At 42.6% G+C, this 24,801-nt stretch overlaps 1 protein-coding gene across 2 annotated transcripts in view; it reads left to right on the top strand.

Annotated features, from left to right (window-relative positions):
• LOC126092593 (protein croquemort-like) overlaps positions 1 to 24,801 on the top strand; it is a 283,748-nt gene that overhangs the window by 116,349 nt on the left and 142,598 nt on the right. For both annotated transcript variants that reach the window (XM_049908286.1, XM_049908285.1), the window contains exon 3: positions 8,242 to 8,402. In XM_049908286.1, coding sequence (XP_049764243.1) covers positions 8,242 to 8,402 — 161 coding nt within the window. The remainder of the gene's footprint in view (positions 1 to 8,241; positions 8,403 to 24,801) is intronic.

Raw genomic sequence — 24,801 nt, 5'->3', positions numbered from 1 at the left:
ATTTTTGGACACACTGAAGAGATTTCTCTAATATTGTTGTCCGTGCTGCAACAGTGCTACGTTTAAAATCTTCTTGGGTCGGAAGACGTCATCTTTGAGTTAAACTGACATAAAAAGAGCAAATGCCAACAAATCAGGCGAGGGTGCAGTCGAGCTGATAACGCCTCCAAGTCCTATCCAGCGGCCAGGGAAGACCCGGATGACCGCTTTCCTATTCACAAGCGGCTAGTGATTCGGGCACTGACCGTTCTGGTGCGTCACACGTCCACGTATTTCAAGAGGCGCTTCCCTCTAGGAACGCCGCTGGCCTTCGGTAAGAAACTGTACCTACCTTTCAAACGTTAACGTTTCTTCAATGAAGTGACAACCAATCGCTTAGTCACCAATAATCCCACAACAAACGTTTCTCTGGGGCTAACACGTGTGCCTACGGCCGCAGCCACCTCTTACCCCCGGGAGAAATGGCCGGTACTCAGTTTAAGAGCAGGCTCAGTCGATTTGTGACTCTCCTGCGGTGGCTGGAACGAGGAAAATTCCAGCTCCCACGTGGGACAAAACCCGGGTTCGCTACCACAGCTGTCTACCGAGTACTCTACCACGATTACTGATCTGTGAACATTTTCTCCTTGTACAAAAACAACAAGCACTGGACAAACGCGAACGACACAGACAGATTCTAAGTCACCTTTCTTGTGTGCCCCTTTTATACCGTACCGCGGCGGTACAACACTGATCGATACTTGTCCATTATACGTAGGCTGTAATAGCCCCATCTGGTTCTTGTTTACTATTCTCAAGTTACCTTTAGACGCTACTTATAGACCTGCACAGATATTTGTCAGAAGATTTTTTTGATTGCTAATTTAAATACATAGTCATTACTATTGATTCAGTTGGGAATATCCCAAACGTGTACCAACGGCAGTCTATCATCTCTTACTATAGAAAAATGTAAGGTAATTCAGATGAGCGGGAAAAACAAAACATACAATGTTAGAATACAGCATTAGTAGCGTGGTGCTTGGCATAGTCACTTCGATTAAATATCCCGGCGTAGCGTTGGAAACGAACATGAAATGGAATGAGCATATAAGCTTTGTAGTGGGGAAGGCGGATCGTCGACTTCGGTTTATTAGGAGGATTTTTGGAAAGTGAAGTTCATATGGGTCGCACATAGGACACCAGTGCGACCCATTGTTGACTGTTGGCGTTTTGAATCCGCACCAGGTCCATTAAAGGAAGACATCGAAAAAATTCTGACGCGGGCTGTTAGATTTGTTACCGATAGTTTAGAACAACACACAAGTACTATGGAGATGTTTCGGAAACTTTAATGGGAATCACTGCAGGGAAGGTAACGTTGTTTTCGAGAAGGGCTATTGTGAAAATTTAGAAAATCGGCGTCTGTGGCTGACTGCAGAACGATTCTACTGCCTTCAACGTACATTTCGCGTAAGGACCAGGACGATGAGAGAGAATAGGGCTCGTATGGAGGGATATAGACATAGCGAGGGGAAAAACTACTGTCTGCTTGTCGAACACGCATTCAATGACTTGTAGCGGTATAAGGTACCCTCCACCACAAACCGTGCGGTGGCTTACGGAGTATGTATATACGTGTGGATGTACTGTTGGATAATACTCGGGTCCACGCCTTCCTGAAATTTAAATGAAATCATTCCGCTTTAGGCTGTTAAAACATTTATTGCGATTGATATTTCGTCACTTGATCGTTTGCAAACATTCTGAAAGCAACGAGTCTCTGGGGTGTTTTGTATGAAGCTTGATCTGCGTGAATAACAACCATCAATTAAGAAATCTTATTCAGTTGTTAAGAGTATCCATAATCAATAAATCTTTCCTTCCTCTAGCGAGAAAATGTGAAATCCAAATGGGAAAAAGACTACAGTGTTAGACAGGGCAAATATCTGGAATGTATCCTTAATCAGCTTAAAAAAGTTGCGCACTGTTTATGCTTTCGTAATCGAAAAACATACATATTGCGGTTATGGTATCAAGCTCAAATTTGTCAGGTACCGTAATAAGGTTTACGGTTCTTTGGCGGTGCAAGAAATTGACCTGCTATCGGAAAATACAGGTATTTGTCATATATTTCGCTACTCGGAAAGTCACTCATCAAAGCCTACCTGTAGGTGAACCACCTACTTAGATGCCGGCCTTGATAGTCCAGCGGAAATGCGCGTGCCTGGAAAACGAGAAGTCGCGGATCCGGTCTCGGCCGGATCTCGGATTTTTCAGTCTTCGTTTCAGCCCAACCCTCACCTCTCAACTGTGTGAAGAGTAGTCAGAAACAACATGGGGTTGCGATTCTGCGTTAAATTTTAGGTTACCTTCTCCCGTTTGGATAACAAGGGTTGTTGTTGTTGTTATCGTTGTTGTTGTTGTTGTTGTTGTTGGCTTTCAAACCGTAGCCTGGAACGGAATTACGTAGGTGTAAACGATATGATGCCATGCAGGCAATTTTCGTGTCAGTTACGACGGTACGAAGACGTGGACACAACACAACACAACACTCAGTCCCTGAGCTGAGAGAATCTCACACGCGGCCGGGAATCGAACACGGGTCACTTCTGTTAGCAATCTGCCGCGCTGACACCGCAGGTAATGAGATGGAAGGTAGGGGTGGGTCATGTACTCGCAAATCGTCGAAGTGGCGTTCAGTACAACGACCTGCACCAGACCACTCGGCCACACATTATTATTATTATCATTATTATATTATCATCATCATCATCATCATCTATACACACAGGTTGCACAGAAATCAGAGACCGCGAGTCGTACTCCACTTATCCATTTTTTTATGGATATATTTGGTCTCTAATCACAATGTTGACAACAGTTTACCTGTTATAAACCGAAGCTGATTTACTTGGGCTATCTTCATTTTTTGTGTCGTCGTCATCGTCAGCGTCAATGCGATATCGGCTGCTACATGCCACCCGCTTATAGACATTTCCATGTTCTACGGACTACGTAGCCATGTAGCTCGTGTTAGTTTCCTATTGCGAACTACTCATCTTCCTTCAGTCAGTCAACTCGGTCTTCTGTATTTCTTGGGTAGGGGACAACATTTTCGGCCAGCTGAGTTTAAGGGACACAGTACTATTTTTAGTCAAAAACTATCTTCCGAGCGAGAAGTGATTTTATTCACGAAACTCTGATAGGGAATTTTGTGATAATCCAGCGGATTCGTACACTGGCTTCCCACTACAGCTGCTCTGATGCATTTCTCTGTTGGCAGCAGGTGCTAACCGACTCAGTGAACACTCTCCGAGAAACAGCTACAAATGATGGCGCTGCTCTACGTCTCTGATAAGCGTGCGTTACTATGCTTCTGACATATTCAGCTGGCTTCCACAAGAACTGTAGGTTCTCAGCGACGAACCGCACAGTTGCTATCCAACGTGGTAATCTCTACTCCCTGCAGGAGTAACTAAGGCCTGTACAACTGTGGTTACTACTGAAGGGGATGTAATGTACCGTATGTTGTTCTACTTTACGTCTGGAATATTTGTCACCTACAAGTACAAATATGAGCTGTTTGGAGGTTTCCAGTTGCACCCAGTGTGTACCGCATGAAGGTCGCCTACAAGTTTTTCTAATGAGTAGTAAAACCTGTTCAATCAATCCTGACCGTTACGGTTTGATGACTCCAAATAATTCCAGGCGTGTGAGTTCTAACAGCAGGCCATTCATTCATTCATTCATTCATTCATTCATTCATTCATTCATTCATTCATATTCCGAAGGCTAATACCTTACCGATGGAACCACTCTATCATTGGCTGTTCCTTCTAGTTCCACGTAATTATCACATCGTGTCCTCTTCTCAACGTCTTCCAAATACGTTATCGTAGGCCGTCTTCTTTCTCCCCAACATTTCCCTGTCAAGACTGTTAACGTTGAAAGTGATGTCTGACGGCATGTCTATTAAATTTTACTTTTGTGTTTTCCATTTCCTTTAATACTACTTTCTTTTCGTTGACTTCTTAAGGTTCTGGTTGATTATTGATTAGGGCAATTCACTATAATTTTTCATAATTATTTTATTTTAGCATTAGATGCTATATTATTATTATTATTATTATTATTTATTATTATTATTATTTCTTTCTTTTCTCAGACGTTATGTCTGGTCAGAAATGGAAAGTGACGCGTACCTTGATCAAGCGTGACTTCCTTTTAACTGTACGGTATATGTTATATTCCATTTAGGAACTTTAGGGTAATTGAACATGTATCAATAATTACAGATTTCTGTAGTTGTATATATGTTTGAATGTAGCTGTATTGCGTTGATGTACTGGTGGATATTGTGTGGTATGACTCCTGTAGTTGATAGTATAATTGGTATAAAGTGAACTTTATCCTGATGGCAGTTGTCCTTGACTTCCTCAGCCAGTTGGATGCATTTTTCAATTTTTTCTCCTGTTTTCTTTTGTATATTTGTTGTATTGGGTATGGATATTTCGATAAGTTGTGTTAATTTCTTCTTTTTATTGGTGAGTATGATGTCAGGTTTGTTATGTGGTGGTGTTTTATCTGTTATAATGGTTCTGTTCCAGTATAATTTGTATTCATCCTCCAGTACATTTTGTGGTGCATACTTGTATGTGGGAACGTGTTGTTTTATAAGTTTGTTGTAAGGCAAGCTGTTGATGTATTGTATTTGCTAGTATTGTACATCCGCTTGTGATGTGATATACTGTTTCTATTTGTTGTTTGTAAAGTCTGCATGTATCTGTTGTGGTATTGGGATCTTTAATAATATGCTTGCTGTAATATCTGGTGTTCATTGTTTGATCCTGTATTGCAATCATGAATCCTTCCATCTCACTGTATATATTGCATTTTCTTAGCCATGTGTTGGATGCGTCTTGATCGATGTGTGGCTGTGTTAGATGATACGGGTGCTTGCCATGTAGTGTTTTCTTTTTCCAATTTACTTTCTTCGTATCTGTTGATATGTGATAAAGGGTTGTAGAAGTGGTTATGAAATTGCAGTGATGTAGCCGATGTATTTGAGTGATTGCTTTGTGTATTTTGCTAGTTTCTGCTCGTTCTAGAAAGAATTTTCTTAAATTCTACCTGTCCATAATGTAGGTTTTTTATGTCAATAAATTTAGTTGTTCTTTGATATCTGTATTATCTATTCCTATTTTTGTCTGTATCCTAGATATTTATAAGCATCTGTTTTTTCCAACGCTTCTATGCAGTCGCTGTGGTTATCCAATATGTAATCTTCTTGTTTAGTGTGTTTTCCCTCGACTATGCTATTTTTCTTACATTTGTCTGTTCCAAAACCCATATTTATATCATTGCTGAATACTTCTGTTATCTTTAGTAATTGGTTGAGTTGTTGTTTTGTTGCTGCCAGTAGTTTTAGATCATCCATGTATAGCAAATGTGTGATTTTGTGTGGGTATGTTCCAGTAATATTTGTATCCATAATTTGTATTATTTAGCATGTTGGATAGTGGGTTCAGACAAGACAAAACCAGAAAGGACTTAATGAGCCCCCTTGGTATATTCCACACTTAATCTGTATTGGCTGTGATGTGATCTATTTTAATTTGTTTGGATATTAAGTGTGGTTTTCCAATTTTTCATTACTATGTTTAGGAACTGTGTCAATTAAGGATCTACTTTGTCTATTTCCAATATATGTAGTATCCATGAGTGGGGTACACTATCAAAAGCTTTTTGGTAATCAATGTATGCGTAGTGTAGCGACCTTTGTTTAGTTTTAGCTTGATATGTCACCTCTGTATCTATTATCAGTTGCTTTTCACATCCTCGTGCTCCTTTGCAGCAGCCTTTTTGTTCTTCATTTATAATTTTGTTCTGTGTTGTATGTGTAATTTATTTATGTGTAATGACTGAAGTTAATATTTTTTAGACTGTTGGTAGGCATGTTATGGGGCGATATTTAGCTGGGTTTGCTGTGTCTGCTTGATCTTTAGGTTTCAGATAGGTTATTCCATGTGTAAGTGTATCAGGGAATGTGTATGGGTCTGCAATGTAACAGTTAAATAATTTAGTTAGATGTGAATGTGTTGAGGTGAACTTCTTTAGCCAGAAATTTGCTATTTTATCATTTCCAGGGGCTTTCCAATTGTGCATAGAATTAATTGCTCAGGTGACTTCATGTTGCAAAATTATAACTTCAGTCATTTGTGGTATCATCTTGTTATGAGTCTGTTTCTGCTTGTATCCACCGTGCATGTCTGTTATGTTGTACCGGGTTTGACCATATGTTACTCCAGAAGTGTTCCATGTCTGTTATGTTTGGTGGATTGTCTATTTTAATGTGTGTGTTATCTATTGTCTGGTAAAATCTCTTTTGGTTTGTGTTGAATGTTTGGTTCTGTTTCCTTCTATTTTCACTTTTTTTGTATCTTCTAAGTCGTTTGGCCAATGCTTGTTATTTCTGCTTCTTTTCACCTAATTGCTCTATTGCTTCTTGTTGTGAGATTTTACCTAACCTTTTTCGTTTTATGTCTGATATTTCATTTCTTATAAATTGTTAGCTGTCCAATGTCTTTTCTCAGTTTTTCTATTCTGATCTGTAGCCTGTGTTGCCATGCTGGTTTTGTGGGTTTCTTCTGTGTGTTGGTTGGTTCTGATCTCTGCCTAGTGTGTATGTATAGTGTAGTGAGTGCTCCTACATAAACCAGTAGTTGTAACTCTTCCATAGTTGTATTTTCATTTATTTTGTTGTGTATGATTGTGTTGATAGTTGTTATTGTTGTTTCGACTTGTGGGTTATTTGGTGGTCTATGCAAGAATGGTCTGATGTCTGTATTTGTGTCTTTCTATTCTATATATGTCAGCTGAAATTTTTCTTCTATATCTAACATGTGTGTCACTTCATGTTCTATTTGTGCTTGTCCTGGTGGCTGTCTTAAGATTTCGTTTTCCTCTGATTGTTTAATTGATGCGTGTTGTTCTCAGTTTGTTTGCTCTGGGATGTTTGAGTCCATTACTGTATTTTCTTCTTCTGATTTCACATTATTTTGTTCTAGTATTTGTTGTAGTTGTTGTTTGATGTTTTCTAATTCTGACTGAGGTATCCTGTTATTTTTTATTATTACACGGATCTGATCAGCTAGTCGTTGTTCTGTTAAAAATTTTAATTCTGGGTATCTGGTAATAAATGTTGTGTATACTTGTGATCTGTATCCAGTTGTGTTGGTTCCTAGGTTTGTTGCTTGGTAGTAACAGAACATGAGGTGTCGATTAACTTCATCTGACCATCTCATCCTCTGTCTTTGTTTTCCTTCTAGGGTGGTTGCAGGAAGCATATCCTGCAAAACACCTCTATTTGGATTTAAATCATTTTCCAGTTGGCTAGCAGTGTCGTTACCATTGTGGGCGGGCATAGGGTTCAAGCGTCGTCCCCGACCATGACGGCGCTTGTCCGAGGCTTCTTTAGTTCTGTCCTGAACCAAGTAATCACACTAAAAGGGGGGTTAGCCCTATTAGTGGTTTGTTCTTTTAGTCGCCTTTTACGACTGGAAGAACATACCGAAGGCTATTCTTTTCCCGGGCCTCTATTATTATTATTATTATTATTATTATTATGTACGGCCCTATTTTTGCACGGTATTTGTGTGCTAACGGTTCAAACAAATTTCTCAAAGCTAAATGCCGCCAGCAGTTATCAAAGGACCGTAGGTTGAACGTCTGTAGGCTTTTCACAGCCCGTTTGGCGACGATGCTGGAGTTCGATATTACGAGAAGGGCGACGTGTACTGATTTCTGTTTCCACATGGCTTTTCACTCACCTACCAGGTCAGTGGACGGGACTATCTTTCCATCAACCGTGGTCTACCAGTAATCGTTGGTGGTAACAGTAATGTCTCTGAAGACTTGTTTTGTCACACTTAGTCCCTCTTACATCATGGAAGTGGATATGTGGCCAGTTTTCTGCTCCACCGTTTCCCAAACATCTTGTGCTACGTTGAAGAGGCTCTAAACACCTATATTTCCTTCGTCCTCTCCCAGCACTTCGAGCAGTGTAATGTTAGCAGACGTAGGTTCTAGATCCCGTTACTTATGCGACTGGTGTCTGAGCCAACTGCACGGGGTTGCTGGACACGTGCTCACATAGTGAGTATGAGTATGACGGAACTAACTTTCCTTCTCACAGGCGTGCCGACACTGAAGTTCTGTGCATGTACTTACAAAGTGAACCGTGCGTTCTCGCTGTTCCAGGAGCTGAGCATATCTCCGACGTCGGCGAGTTTCAAGCTGTGGCGGGACACGCCCGTCCCCATGAAGCTGGACTTCTACTTCTGGAACTGGACCAACCCAGGCGAGATCACCAACCGTGACACGAAACCCACTTTCGTCCAAATGGGTCCGTACCGATTCAAGTAAGTACTCGAGGAAAATGAACTTTGTCATGTATATGCGATAATCAAGCAATGTCTTTAAATACAGAAACTATTGAAAATATGGAAGTTTCTCAGCGAACTTTGGAAATATATACACGATCGGTTCAAAAATATCCGGACTTCTACCACTGGACGTTAATACGGGGAATGTCCACCCTTCGCCTTTATGACGGCTTTCACTGTGCTGGGGACACTTCCAGTGTGGTGCCTGAATGTCTGTCGAGGAATGGCAGCCCATTCCTCCGAAAGAGCTGAAACTAGAGAAGGCAGTGATGTTCGGCAGTGCGGTCTGTAGCCAAGTTTACGTTTTAACCCATCCCAAAGGCGTTCAGTGTGGTTCGGATCGCGTCTCCTGGCAGGCCAATCCATTTCAGGAGTCTTGCTGTCCACAAACTATTGCCTCACAGATGGATCTTCGACAGGTTGCTCTTTCACCTTGACAGTCAGTCATCATCTACGAACTGTTCCTCTGCTGTAAAACAGTACAAAATGGTGTAAAAGGTGTTAATATCCTCCAGTACTTAGCGTTTTCTTAAGCGCAATAAGGGGGAAACACCTCCACATCTACACTCCTGGAAATTGAAATAAGAACACCGTGAATTCATTGTCCCAGGAAGGGGAAACTTTGACACATTCCTGGGGTCAGATACATCACATGATCACACTGACAGAACCACAGGCACATAGACACAGGCAACAGAGCATGCACAATGTCGGCACTAGTACAGTGTATATCCACCTTTCGCAGCAATGCAGGCTGCTATTCTCCCAAGGAGACGATCGTAGAGATCCTGGATGTAGTCCTGTGGAACGGCTTGCCATGCCATTTCCACCTGGCGCCTCAGTTGGACCAGCGTTCGTGCTGGACGTGCAGACCGCGTGAGACGACGCTTCATCCAGTCCCAAACATGCTCAATGGGGGACAGATCCGGAGATCTTGCTGGCCAGGGTAGTTGACTTACACCTTCTAGAGCACGTTGGGTGGCACGGGATACATGCGGACCTGCATTGTCCTGTTGGAACAGCAAGTTCCCTTGACGGTCTAGGAATGGTAGAACGATGGGTTCGATGACGGTTTGGATGTACCGTGCACTATTCAGTGTCCCCTCGACGATCACCAGTGGTGTACGGCCAGTGTAGGAGATCGCTCCCCACACCATGATGCCGGGTGTTGGCCCTGTGTGCCTCGGTCGTATGCAGTCCTGATTGTGGCGCTCACCTGCACGGCACCAAACACGCATACGACCATCATTGGCACCAAGGCAGAAGCGACTCTCATCGGTGAAGACGACACGTCTCCATTCGTCCCTCCATTCACGCCTGTCGCGACACCACTGGAGGCGGGCTGCACGATGTTGGGGCGTGAGCGGAAGACGGCCTAACGGTGTGCGGGACCGTAGCCCAGCTTCATGGAGACGGTTGCGAATGGTCCCCGCCGATACCCCAGGGGCAACAGTGTCCCTAATTTGCTGGGAAGTGGCGGTGCGGTCCCCTACGGCACTGCGTAGGATCCTACGGTCTTGGCGTGCATCCGTGCGTCGCTGCGGTCCGGTCCCAGGTCGACGGGCACGTGCACCTTCCGCCGACCACTGGCGACAACATCGATGTACTGTGGAGACCTCACGCCCCACGTGTTGAGCAATTCGGCGGTACGTCCACCCGGCCTCCCGCATGCCCACTATACGCCCTCGCTCAAAGTCCGTCAACTGCACATACGGTTCACGTCCACGCTGTCGCGGCATGCTACCAGTGTTAAAGACTGCGATGGAGCTCCGTATGCCACGGCAAACTGGCTGACACTGACGGCGGCGGTGCACAAATGCTGCGCAGCTAGCGCCATTCGACGGCCAACACCGCGGTTCCTGGTGTGTCCGCTGTGCCGTGCGTGTGATCATTGCTTGTACAGCCCTCTCGCAGTGTCCGGAGCAAGTATGGTGGGTCTGACACACCGGTGTCAATGTGTTCTTTATTCCATTTCCAGGAGTGTATTTCAGTCATCCTGTTGGCACTACGCTTAATGGCAAGTAACGCTCTCAAGGCATATACCAAATCCAAAGCCCTCCATCAGATTGCCAGCGTGATTCGTCAATCCAAATCTCTCGCTTCAGGTCACCCACTGACCAGTGGCGTCGGTCTCCACACGACCCCACGCGCAGCTCACCAGAGACTGCAGGAATGTGTGACTTACGAGGGACTGCTCCCTGAGCAGAGTTACTCTGCTAGCTGTATTGCTGGTAACATTTTAGATATATCAAATATGTTAGTTCTGTCGGGTTTTCGTTTAGCTGAGGTTGTTCCTTCCCTTTTCCACTTCACAGTCACATCACTAACAGTCGATTTGAGCAGCTTTAGTAGTGTCGAATATACCTAGATGGATTTGTTGCTGAGGTGGCATCCAAAGTCCGCGTTCAAAGTCACTGAGATCTCGTGATCGACTCAATTCTGCTGTTAATGCTTCTCTGATGACACACAGTACTCACTACCTCCGTTTACACTGGCAGAACCGCCCCTCATTACATTTAGTGATCAATTCCGCGTTTCACAGAAATGTCTGATGTCTCTTGATCAGATACTATCTGTCAGTAATTAGTGAGACAGACAGGAAGACAAATTCATCAGGGAACACACCAGAATGAAAGACGTGAACAATGCATTTCAGACAAGGTGCAGAGAGCAGGTCACTGAGTTAGGAGAATGTATGATGAACGGACCAAGGAAGACCTCTGCTGCAGTTCAACAGACGAGAAAAGGTGCAGTGAATTCCTATGTGCACGTAATGGGTAACACGGAATGCAAGTTTCTTAAGACCGCAATCGTATGATGAACATGCATTTGGTTCTTCAGAGCATTTCAGATCCTGGTTAGATATTAACTTCTTTCGTGGAATATCTGTCACTGGGTTTTCATCAGTCTTACAACTTGATTTCCTGAAGCACGACAAAATCACGAAGTATTCCTTTGTGAAGAATCCTATCCCCTACGGCTTTTATTTGAACCGATTTCGAGTGCGGTTCTGTTTTATTACCTGTCTCTTATTAGTGTCAGACAAATGAATTTCAGAAAGTTCTCATAACTGTGAAGTATATGAAAATATTTTTTTGTTGCTGTATGAGTTTCCACGTCTGTAGTTACAGGATATTTCGTTATTTACACACCAAAGCACTAACGGCATTCCTGGTGTTCTAGTATTTTATTTTGAATCTGAACCACAAATACACACAGTTGATGGTATTAAGAATGTAGCTCAAGCTGCTTTTGAAATTTGCCAGATATTCATTGTCGGTTTCCATTTTCCAGTAATGAGGAAAATGTGTGGTATCATTGTGAGGAATCAACGCTTATTCATTCACGAATTACTGGAAAGAAGTGGGTTAAACATATTTCGAAATGAAGCTATTTCTCAGCTGCCAAGTATCAAGTTACTATAATGAGATCTTCACTCTGCAGCGGAGTGTGCACTGATATGAAACTTCGTGGCAGATTAAAACCATGTGCCGGACCGAGACTCGAACTGCCAGGAAGTTTCATATCAGTGCACACTGCACTGCAGAGTGAAAATCTCATTCTGGAAACATCCCCCAGGCTGTGGCTAAGCCATGCCTCCGCAATGTCCTTTCTTTCAGGAGTGCTAGTTCTGCAAGGTTCGCAGGAGAGCTTCTGTAAAGTTTGGAATGTAGGAGACGAGGTACTGACAGAAGTAAAGCTGTGGGGACGGATCGTGAGTCGTGCTTGGGTAGCTCAGTTGGTTGAGTACTTGCCTGTGAAAAGCAAAGTTCCCGAGTTCGAGTCTCGGTCCGGCACACAGTTTTAATCTGCCGGGAAGTTTCATATCAAGTTACTAGCTTAGCGAAGTGGTTAAGATATTTGGTGCACAATTACCTTGAATTTGACATCCATACATCGTCTTTCAGGTTTTGTTGTAGCTGTCCTTTCAGACAAATTATGCCATTGTTCCGTCAACAAAACCACAGTAGCAACGAGCAGCTTAAGTTTGTTCCCGGCTCCAACTAGACAAGAGTGCTGCTTTCTGCACTGGGAAAATTACATTTATTAGTTTTGTAAAACTAAAAGCTTCTTTCAGCCTACTTTTTCAAAATGGTACACAGTGTAAAGGATTTTGGTACACTGTGGTTTCTTCAGACGCTGTTCTTACATAGTGTCTTGGCTATCTTGGCTATTTTTTTCCTTCTTTATCTGTATTTAAAGATGTATCATGGTCGACTTCGGGCCTGGGAGATTCATCGTTCGACTTATTTACAGGTTAGTCTGTTAAAGATTCGTCTGTCCATACATAGGTGGTATAATGTGGCACATGATCGTGAATGTCTGAATAGTGGTGTTGAAGACTGCAATTTAGTACGTCTACTGAGTAGACGATCTCCTTTCTAGATGTCACATACATTGGAACTTTTTTAAAAGTGTGCTACTCAATAAGTGCGTATGCTTCGCGTTACTAGTAATTTTTGAGATCGTTTCTCTGGTATAGCAGCTAGCGTCTGTGGAGGGTAGCACCGCTGCGTTCAGCCAGCATGTACCACCGTGGTGTAGGTCTGAAGATCGTCTTAAACATACCGAAACCGGTAACCATATACAAGAAAAAAAATTATTTCGGTTGTCACTGTTTATATTCAATTTTAGCTACGTGTTAAGTATCATTTAAGATGATCCCAGATTAGCAAGAACAGACGGCAGACGGGAATCATGTAAACATAGAAAATTTGTACCACATGTAAAAAGATTTCCAATGTGGATTACTTTCTTCTCTCGAGCAGTTGTTGTGACATTCGGTTATAAAAGTGATCCTGAACTACGTCAGATTCACAACGTCCTGGACGTTCTCTCCCACACAGTGACAATGATAGACTGGATCTGGCGCGCCGTTGCAGATGTCTAAACGAAGACGGAACTTTTATTAAGAACAGCGCGCGGTACCTGCACTCTGCGGCCATCCTTAGAGATAGAAGCAGACACGCTGTCACCCAGTCAGCCGCCTCGTAGCATGCCACAAAGCTGAAAACGCAGTGGCAGTGTGCATCTGCACTCAAGTGTAGGTGATTAACTTCAAACGCTCAAAGAGGGGACAACGCGGTGACGACGGAACGCTTACAACACTATTTCTTTGTGTGTAACCGCATCCATCAGTGAAATTTGAGCAAGACAGTTCCATTACGAATGGTAATGTGCAATGATGGCCAGTATCATCTCAAGCGAAATTGTTTAAAAATAGACGCGTTCCAAAATCACAATACACAAAGAAGCACAAATGTGTTAATGAGGAGGATCCTAAAACCCTAACTTAGAAATTTTCCCACGTGCGTATTTGTTGAAGCTTTTTTCAGCGTCCTATTAATACTGGAAGCTTTGGAGATTCTGTGAACGAAGCGAACCACGGGGCACCGCTGCTTCTGGTGGTAAACGCGTCCATTTGTATATGAAGAGACGACTGAAAACTTGCTCGAGCAACAACACTTCCTTGCTTTTCTTGAGCAGCATCCTCTTTAGTTTTTATGTTTTTGGTCTCACCACATTTAGCCTGAAAACAGCTTGTCATAATCACCGCCATCGGCACTGGATGTTTAACCGTAAAATTTGACCTCCCTGTGTCCAGGCGGAGGCTGGTTCTTGAAATTTAGGCTCGTTGTAACTAACTAAACCCCGAACAACGAGATAATATTTTCTTCTGCGGCAAATAAGATTTTAAGACTAGAATCTGTGCTAAAACTTAATTTTTTTCCCTTGGTTTTGATCTTGACTGGAAGGACACGGAAAATGTTATGTTTAAGACTGTGTCTTCCTTACCCCTCGATGCTCGTCATTTGAGAAAATGAAGTAAAAATTCCAGCTATTTTTTATGATATCTAAAAAGACTACAGAAAAAACGTAAGGGGATGTTAAAGAACACAACATTGCTAAATCTGACTATTCTATTCATTCTTGTTTTTCAAGAATGACATCAAAAAACTTCAACCTTCCTTTAACTTTTTGAATCCCAACAATATGAAAAAAGCTATAATTTATAAGGTTTTCAGAAGCAACGAATACAAGATGAGATCGGCAGAAAGTAAACAACCAATTGCTTTTTAGAAGGTGGTTTCACCTTGGAAAAACTGGGACATATTGTTTTCGGTCACCTCCCAATTTACGTGATGTTCTTAACTAATTTCGCATTTTTTCTGGACGCAATCCCACATCTCAAAGCTCGCATCCATTCATACTGCCTACAAAAAATTATAAATCCAAATAACATTCAAAAATGGGCCTAAAATTTAATAAATTCATTTCAAAACTAAATAATGGTACAGTGGTTTCATTTCTAAATTACTCATAGAAGCAGTAGTACAAAATGAAATTTACGTTACATTAACTGACAGTGATCATCACAATAGGATCGCTACAAAGAAAATCACTCGTCACGTTCTCATAGTCACGTAACACAAACTCCGCGCCGACCGTTGCTTTGTTCGCTGTAAATGACTGCTGCAATGCACTACCTTCGTGTAAGTACCTCAGTAAAGCACTAGACGTCTTGTCTTGTAATAGCGTCGGTGGTTCCATGCGAAAAGCAACTGGTACTTCAAAACAAAATTAATAAAATCATGTTTTCAGGCAGCAACCATTGGTGGCCAGTGTTAATGACAAAATAGAATTGTAGTGTGGTGTCGACATTAAAATTTTTTTAAAAAGAACGCTCTGATAATATTTGGTGACTGGCAAGACATGCGAAATACCCAGGCAATATGTCAGGCCAAGAGGAAGAACCCTGAAGTATTTTCTAGTATCATCAGCGAAAGGTTATGCATTCAACCGAGCCGGGAGTGAAGTAAATACAGCAATAGTGTACAATGTTCTCGAGTAATTCGTGTATTTTAAATTGTGTGAAGCGTATATGAGTGAATCGTCTGTTGTAGAAGCAAGTCACCAAAACGTCTAGCATCAGACAAAATGTTTTGAGACAGACTGCCGTATTTTTGCTGGAACTAGTATGAAAGAAAAATTATGGGGATTTTAACATTCCCGTAAGTAGAACGAAAATAATTTTTCACTTAACTAGCTTCTCCAGCAAACTTATTTTTAAGACATAGTTCTCTATTTTTTAGAATTTTGTAATAAGTCCCATATTTTTGGAGAAGGACTATGTTTTTAATCAGATTTAGGCTACATTGCTAATAAGATAAATAAAAATATTAATCAGCTGTACAGTGTCATTACCCTCGGAGCTAATCAGTCCTCAGAAACAAGCTCCACAGCTCATTCTGCCGCTCTAGTAGAACATTCTAACATGCTACCACGAAAGGGTTCATATCTATCCAGGTAATGTTTAGGGTATTTAGGTCTTGCCATGTACTGATACTGACAAGATCCTTAAGCAGTCACGAAAGAACTCCGGATCAGACAAACAGGAATGTAGTTGGGCCAGAAAATATATTATTTCAGGCTGTAATATTATATTTTAGTTGAGCTTGTGAATGAAAGAACACTGTCAAACATAACCCTGAGTGATGTTATTGTAACTGCACCCATTACACTATATTCATGGACTTCCTTTTTCTGAAGCGTACGCCAAAATGGTGGATAAATCAGGAGAAGGATCTTTTTTTAAGAGGAGCCAAAGCTAAATGATTCTGTAAATATGTGGTCTTATTATCATTTTTCCAGGAGTGTTTTTATTGTAACATTCGTAGTCACTTTTTGTGGATGAGCTCACCATATTTTGAAAATTTTTATATCTTGTGGGGAAACTCTGCGAACAGTAAAAAGATACTTTTATTGAATTGTTAACCTCCAAAATATAACTGGTGCATAAAGTAGATCCCCCCTTCCTTTTTTTTTCTTTCTCAGGATACGCTTTATGGCCCCAAAATTTGACACACTGTGAATAGAACTGACCACGACCACGAAAATTGTAGGTGCATTATTGTCAAATCGTCTTTTCTGATAGAGGTTATTCAAAAATCAAACAACTGCGCGGCTATTTTGTTCTGACTAAAAACGATGTTTCTTTACTGCATTGCGTATCTCAATCGCTATGTAATTCAGTAAAAAACTGCACGCCTCATCTGTAGCTCTTACCCTCATGACATAGGTAAATTTTAGAGTTCCTGCTTTTCACGCCATAGATACTAAGAACGTTGATCCATAACTGGCGGATGTAAAAAAAAAAAATTCATTTACAGAAATATACTGGAGGGACGAGATTTGTCGAGAATCAAAACATACAGCGGAAGTTTCCTCGTCGTGAATCTTAGATGCTTCCTGCATACGAGTACAAAAATTTTTGGAACCTGCTCTTCTGTACAAAGAACTCTATTGTACGTTTAGCGTCATCATTTGGGGATCGGTCTACAAATTCTGATTTTCAGGTTTCACACTGAGACATACCTGAGTCTGAAGTCGAACGAAGGAATACCCAAATTTTTTACGAAAATAAGAATAATAAAAACGGTACTTGATTTCGTGTTTCATGTCGGCATTAACATTAATTAATAACTGATCGTCTGTGACATTCAAACGAGCATGCATGTGCTTGTATTTTTCGCCATAATGTATCTCTTTATCTTCAAATTAGGCAATATTATTGCGGATGCGTGCATAAATGTTGTGACGAATACCACTGCTGCTCCTGTTCTGGTACCTCAAGTCTTTCGGGGTAGTATAACTGGCAAATTATCCCTTCTCTCTTTCTTGAAGTACCGTGGATTTATTTGCGTAGAAGCTTTAGTGCACCGCGAATATCTAAATTATAAATGTGAGAATAATTCTCTTTAAATTTGCCCTCATTAAGCTTATCACTGTTTTTGCGTAACTCCTCGTCTGACCCTTGTTTCCCCGTCTACATTAAACTTCAGTAACGTCAACCAAAGTATGAGCACACGTAGTCTGAGAATTTTTATTTTCTAGAGGGTGAAGATATATCTACGTACATTTATAAATCATTCATTAATGTTTAAATGACATTTTTCATTGCACTTACCCATTTAAAGTATTGGTCTTCGTTTTCTATGGTTTTTCCCTATCGGTGTAAGATACACAACCTTGTATTAAGAATACTATTACGTTCGTAGCTCCTTGTTTCCTTTTAGGTCTAGGTTTGTCTTCTCAGTCGACGGAAATCTCGCTATGCTGGTGGCTTACTGTTGTTACTGAGAAACACTGCGCTAACCACAAAACATATTTCAATCGGCTATCGCCAAACTATGAACATAAGTCACTACTGTAGATTCAGAGCAGCGACACCAACCGACAAATTGTAACATAAAAACACAATATCCCAACAGTTGATTGCAGAAACCGGCCAGAGTCTATGACTGAGTTTCTGATGTAAATGCGCAATTCAGCGGTATTCGAAACAGCTACAGCAGCAAAATGTGAACTTGCCTTTATACAGGGCTATTAAAAATGATTGAAGCGATTTCATAAATTCACCGTAGCTCCATTCATTGACATATGGTCACGGCACACTACAGATACGTAGAAAAACTCATAAAGTTTTGTTCGGCTGAAGCCGCACTTCAGGTTTCTGCCGTCAGAGCGCTTGAGAGCGCAGCGAGACAAAATGGCGACAGGAGCCGAGAAAGCGTATGTCGTGCTTGAAATGCACTCACATCAGTCAGGCATAACAGTGCAACGACACTTCAGGACGAAGTTCAACAAAGATCCACCAACTGCTAACTCCATTCGGCGACGGTATGCGCAGTTTAAAGCTTCTGGATGCCTCTGTAAGGGGAAATCAACGGGTCGGCCTGCAGTGAGCGAAGAAACGATTGAACGCGTGCGGGCAAGTTTCACGCGTAGCCCGCGGAAAATTGGCTCATGCCAAAACTGGAGATCGACAGCGCCGACTTCATCTTTCAACAGGATGGTGCTCCACCGCACTTCCATCATGATGTTCGGCATTGCTTAAACAGGAGATTGCAAAACCGATGGATCGGTCGTGGTGGAGATCATGATCAGCAATTCATGTCATGGCCTCCACGCTCTCCCGACTTAACCCCATGCGATTTCTTTCTGTGGGGTTATGTGAAAGATTCAATGTTTAAACCTCCTCTACCAAGAAACGTGCCAGAACTGCGAGCTCGCATCAACGATGCTTTCGAACTCATTGATGAGGACATGCTGCGCCGAGTGTGGGAGGAACTTGATTATCGGCTTGATGTCTGCCGAATCACTAAAGGGGCACATATCGAACATTTGTGAATGCCTGAAAAAACTTTTTGAGTTTTTGTATGTGTGTGCAAAGCATTGTGAAAAATATCTCAAATAATAAAGTTATTGTAGAGCTCTGAAATCGCTTCAATCATTTGTAATAACCGTGTAGTAGCAGTATGCCACCATAGGCTCATTTTTTGTTGTGGCGCTCAAACTGGTATCTGAAGTGAAAGATTCAATTAGGATGGAGCACATTCAGAATATACGCCGATGAGTTCGTAACAGTGGAATCTTCCTGTGTAGTGTTTTGGACCGTGGTGTTCGGCTGTGGCGTGGCAGGAGGTTAAATTAAAGTCGTAGGCACACGGACCGTGCTGTCGAACGTCAACGGTCAACGTGCTGATGAACGTTCAGAAACGATGCGACTTCTGCATACGGTACGTGGGCCCCAATGTGGTATACGCGATCACAACGCACTCCAGCGGCAGTTGTGGGATGTTTCTAGTTAGTAAATCATACTGTTTAGCAAACCGGCGCGCATAAAATTCCCACGTTAGCTCTATTAAAAAGCATATCTCCTATTGTCCATATGCTACTCACATTGTTCTATATGTAGTATACACAAATAAAAACTTAAATATCCATGTACATATTTTAAGGTGAAAACGAAAGTACCATGTCCAATCAATAAGGACACAGGCTTATAAATGTTCCACTACAAACAGTGCGATACGAATCTGCAATAGTTATCCACATAAGACAAACATTATTTCATCTCTCCGACATTTTAGTAAAACCCCAAGGTCATTCTTACTTGATCACTGTTCCTACCTAGTAGCAGAATCTTTGCAACATGTGAATTACGAAACGTAAAAGAAAAAGGACCAAAATATCTTTATACAAGTACCGCAAGCTGTCCTGTAGATTAAAACAATTGAAGAAACTCACTCCTCAAAAAAAGGTGAACTTATATTTACATAACATCGAATATTATAGTATATACTTTTATTAAACTAATAATAAAGCATCAGAACCTATTAAAAACGTCAATGTTAGGGGAAAAACATGTTAAACGAGGGTAGATGCGAACCACCGCCCATATCGTTCAGAAATCCGTAACGCTACTCACTACGCTTTTTTCTTTTCTTTTTTTAATCATCTTTTTTTGTTCGTTGCATTTGTTGGGGACGGACGTCCTATGACACCTGTTGAAGTTCTTTGTTGATTTATTCACTCAGTTTTTTTTATTACGAAGGCAGCGACCCCTCTGACCGAACACGCTGAGCTACCGTGCCGGCAAGCTAAACCGCCGAGGCATATATGGTAGCCAATCTTAGCATGTTGCCACTCGCTAAAAGCTTTAATCGTAGCTATGTTACTAATTGAGATTTAAGTATAACAAATTGTACCAAGAAAAATGCGTTTTTTGTGGAACCTCAGTGTGTCGTTGCCTTCAAATAGCATAGTCTCATTATTTTATAGCAACGAGTCACACAGTTAACGTGTTTTCGAGTGATTCTCAATTTCCTGGTGCTCAGAAACGGCGTGGATACGTATAGGTTTGAAGTGAATGTCAGTATGGCGCCTCACGATTCTGTGCTGGAGGGAGACGGCGTGCGTGTGACGTAGGTGGCGTTGTGCCATCTCATTGGTCAACGCTCAGACGCCCGCTCAGAATATCTGACATGCTAGATATTGCTCCGCACGTTCGGAAACACTCCCGAACGTGCTATTCCACGTCAGAAACTCGGCACGCTCAACGTTCGGATGCACGGTCCGTGTGCCGACGGCTTAAGGGTTGTTTTGGGGTGACGCACCAAGTGACGCCAAGAGGAGGGCAGCTGCCGCATAAATAGAAAAGAAAAAAATTTTAGCAAGCTTAACTAGTATAATATCCAAACAGACAGAAAGTTGAGTCTGTTCACTATCAGACTGAAGAAACCCGGCACGTGTAGCAAGTATACGCAGAGTCGTAAGTCATGAAATCTAAAGACCCTTTCGTCGTGTGTTATGTACGATTGTTCATGAAGTTCCGCTGTCATTTCAGTAAATTAATAACTCTATTAAAGACAGAGGGGCGTAATTTACGGTCAAACTTTCAACAGCTCTGTTTCTTTCTGTTACGCCAGAAGTTCAGTGTGTGCCCTGCGCGTCGCTCGTGGAATAGCAATACACTGAGGTCACGAGTCATCTGCATATGGTGGTAGTATCGCGTACACAAGCCACAAAAGGACAGTGCATTGGCGCAGCTGTCATTCATAGTCAAGTGACTCACGTAAATGTGTTTCCGATCTGATTATGGCCGCACGACGCGAATTAGGACTTTGAACGCGGAACGGTATTTAGAGATAGACGCAAGGAAAATTTAGCTTCGGAAACCGTTGGGAACAGTGTGCCGAGGTATTAACTCTCACGATGGACTGTGCGACGGCCTTCGCTTAACGACGTTAATCGGCGTTCGTGTAGAGTGGTAAGTGATGATAGACAAGCAGCAACGCCTGAAATAACCACGAAAATCAACGAGGGACGTACGGCACATACATCCGCTAGGACAGTGCTGCGAAATTTGGCGTTAATGGGTTATGGCAGCAGACGACTGACTTGAATGCCTTTGCTAATAGCACGACATCCCCTGCAGCGCCTCTCCTGGGCTCCTGACCACATCGGTTGGACCCTAGACCTGGTCGACCAAGTCCAGATTTCAGTTGGTAAGAGCTGATGGTAGGGTTAGTGTGCGGCGCAGATCCCATGAGGCCACGGACCCAAGCTGTCCACGAGGCCCTGTGCAAGCTCGCGGTGGCCCCAGAATGTTGTGGGCTGTGTTTACATAGAATGAACTTCCTCCTCTGGTCGAACTCAACCGATAATTGACTAAAAATGATTGTTCTTTTGCAGTCATTAATTCATGGACGCCATGTTACAAAACAGATACGGAATTTTTATGGATGACAATGCACCATGTCACCGGGTTACAATTTTACGAGGTTGGTTTGAAGAGCATTTTGCTCAATTAGAGAGAATGATTTGGTCACTCGCATGTCCCGAAATTAATCCCACCGAACATTTATGGGCGGTAGTTGAGGGGTCGTTTCTTGCACTGGCAACACACTCGCAATTACGGACGGCTGTAGAGGAAGCGCAGCTCCGTACTTCTGGAGGGTACTTCGAATAACCCGAGTGCATGTCACGCTGAACTGCTTCAATGCTCAGGGCAAAAGAAGGTACGCCATGACTTTTGTCAGTCTGCGTTCATATTCTTCCTATGTACAGTCTTGGACAAAACGAGCGAGACCCCTCACCTTTTCGTTATGCTGATCCGCACAGCTTTAAAGTCTGCTACACAGCATAACAGGCAAGGCGACGAAGTGCTACCAACGTACTATGCACAGGCGTGAAATTGACAAACTATCCGAACTTTGTCAGACTGTTTTCATTCATGTGTAAGACTATATTAATGCTGATTAGTGTGTTACACACAACAAGTAAATATTAGATATAAATAAAAGAAGAAACGCTAATTAGTATGAACTGTAATAATAAAAATTAATTTCAGCTTATCGAGATAACGGCCGGCCGCGGTGGTCTAGCGGTTCTGGCGCTGCAGTCCGGAACCGCGGGACTGGTTCGAATCCTGCCTCGGGCATGGGTGTGTGTGATGTCCTTAGGTTAGTTAGGTTTAAGTAGTTCTAAGTTCTAGGGGACTTATGACCTAAGATGTTGCGTCCCATAGTGCTCAGAGCCATTTATCGAGATAACACAACTGTTCTAGTAAGACAAAGTACCACAGACCGTTACGAATTAGCAAAATATTTTCGCATTCGGCCGCGAAACGGTTTGTGTCAACTTTCAGACCAATCATAGTGGATTACCGTTGCTGACCTGCCATGAAAGTGTGAAAATTTAGCAATGCCCGAAGATTCAGAACGAAATTCAGTCAAAAATCATTCAGTGCCACACGTAAGTCAATTCCATTATTGACAGAAGCGGAAAAAGGAAGGCAGTAACAAGTATGACATTCTAAAAGAGTTTCATATTGACATCCCCAGAGTGCCAGTACAGAATAAATGTAGCAATAAAACGTATTGGGGGCGCGAGAATTTCTTAAAATTGCTTTACTGATAGTCTATCTGCCTCCGTCGAGATTAGAACCGAAAAAAATACCAGACCTCCCTTGCAGTAGCAAACACCTTTCACTACACTAGCAGACAACCCAGGCAAACAGCCCTCTATTATCACCTCAGTCATGAATAATCCGGCAATTTCGCAATGAAAATGGCGAAATGATTTGCAGTTTCTGCTGCATAGAGCTTTCTGGAATCTAAAATATTTTCTACATTTATGTCACCGCTTATGTGAATCATTCGGGATGTTTATCGAAATAACAAAATACTATTATTAGCGAGTAACGGCAACGGGTTCTACACAACGCTGGTGACTACTTTCAAGGACAGTAACAGGTGCAAAGATGTAACTCTTTTGTATCGGTTGTGAATAAATAGTTGCCAGTATTTAAGTTCCAACCCTCGTATAGTCTTACATATGATTGAAAACAGTCTGACAAAGTTTGGATAGCTCGTCAATTTCACGCCTGTGCATAGTATGTTGGTAGCACTTCGTCGCCTTGCCTGTTATGCTGTGTAGCAGACTTTAAAGCTGTGCGGATCAGCATAACGAAAAGGCGAGGGGTCTCGCTCGTTTTGTCCACGACTGTACATGTCAGAATTGCAGCATCAGTAAGTTCTGTTTCCTACCCTTCCTGCACGAGTCGATGAAAACACGTCATCCATTGGTGGTGTGCACTCGCGATCCTTGACGTAACGCCACAAAAATAAGCCTTGCTGTGTGACAGTGGGGGAGCGCGGGGGTCATGCGATGGGATCTTCCCGAACCGTGCAACTCTCAGGAAACATCGTGCAGCGCGTCCAACGCGCGTGCGGAGATGTAGGCATCACGCTGGAAGATGAGGGACGGCTGCAGCTCTGCAGTCTGTCGTAGCGCGAGGTTTTCAATCGTGTCTACTGAATGCGAAGGGAGATGTCCACTTCCAGGAAGGTTTTAGACACTGTTTCTCTCTCTCCTTTGTTTCTGAACCACCTCGTTATGTTTGCTTTTGACGGTGCTGCTCTCCCATGTCGGCACAGACTGTTCTGCAGTACTGTTGACACATATTTGCATTCTGCACACCAGATTACATATTTCGTAATTTCGTTATCTATTGCTATCTTGATGCAGTCAGTCAAATATGCTACGAATAACAAATGAAAAACACTATGGTAGCTGCTAAACGTTTTACAGTAAACCACGATTTTGTATCTCTATTAGTTTCCTAATTACAATTTTTTGAAATGGTAGGGGGAGTTATGGGAACCCCGAGCGTGACCTACTGGATAACGCCCGAAGTTCCATGATGTTATTCCCACATGGTACTGTCGTATGTAGGTAGGTCGCAACGCTAGGAAATCGTGGAGAAAAGGAGGAAGATCGGCTTGATGATCGAAGTATGGTGAGGGAACTGCCAGTTGACCTCAAGACGAACATACGTTATTATTTAGGAAAAATAGATGTAACGGCTCATTATTGCTAGACTACACGGTAACAGAAGAGCCACAGGGCAGCAATTACCTGCTATTACACATGTGGGAGGGCTCGTACAAAGCAATTTAAAGTGCACGACCACATAAAAGTAATCGAATGCGAGGCAGATGCCAGACACAGATTCACTGCAAGTGTAGGCCAGCCACAAGGGGAGTGTCTGAATACTGCTCGTCGGCCTGAGACCTGCTCTACAAGAGATGCGTATGTTCCTAGAAGACTCGACCATTTGATTGCTTCCTCCTATGCCCACCTCCCGAAAAGACCACGAAGGCAAAATTGGAGCTCTCCCGGGAGCTTGTCAACAATCGTTGTGGCAGCGTACCACTGGCGACTGGAAGAGGAAAGGGGAGGGCAAGAGACACTACTTGTCCCGACCTTCACCTCCCCCCCCCCTCCCTTTTCCTCGGATACTGGATACGGTCTTAACTCAGTTGCGTGACCCATTAGCCGAAGAACGGTGTGTTACGCTACCAGCAAGGATAGGAAACCGGTATGTCAGCTCGTTTGACGTCAAGGGCGCTTACTCTGGTATGAAAATAATTTGCTTATCGTGTGACGTATTAACTGTTGCTTGGATTTTTTTCTCTTAATACAGCGGAGGTAGTGGGGTGTGTGTGTGGGGGGGGGGGGGGGGGGG

Source organism: Schistocerca cancellata, chromosome 7 (assembly GCF_023864275.1).
Source record: "Schistocerca cancellata isolate TAMUIC-IGC-003103 chromosome 7, iqSchCanc2.1, whole genome shotgun sequence".
NCBI lineage: Eukaryota > Metazoa > Arthropoda > Insecta > Orthoptera > Acrididae > Schistocerca > Schistocerca cancellata.
Note: the sequence above shows the minus strand (reverse complement) of the source record. Positions and strands in the feature narration are given on the sequence as shown.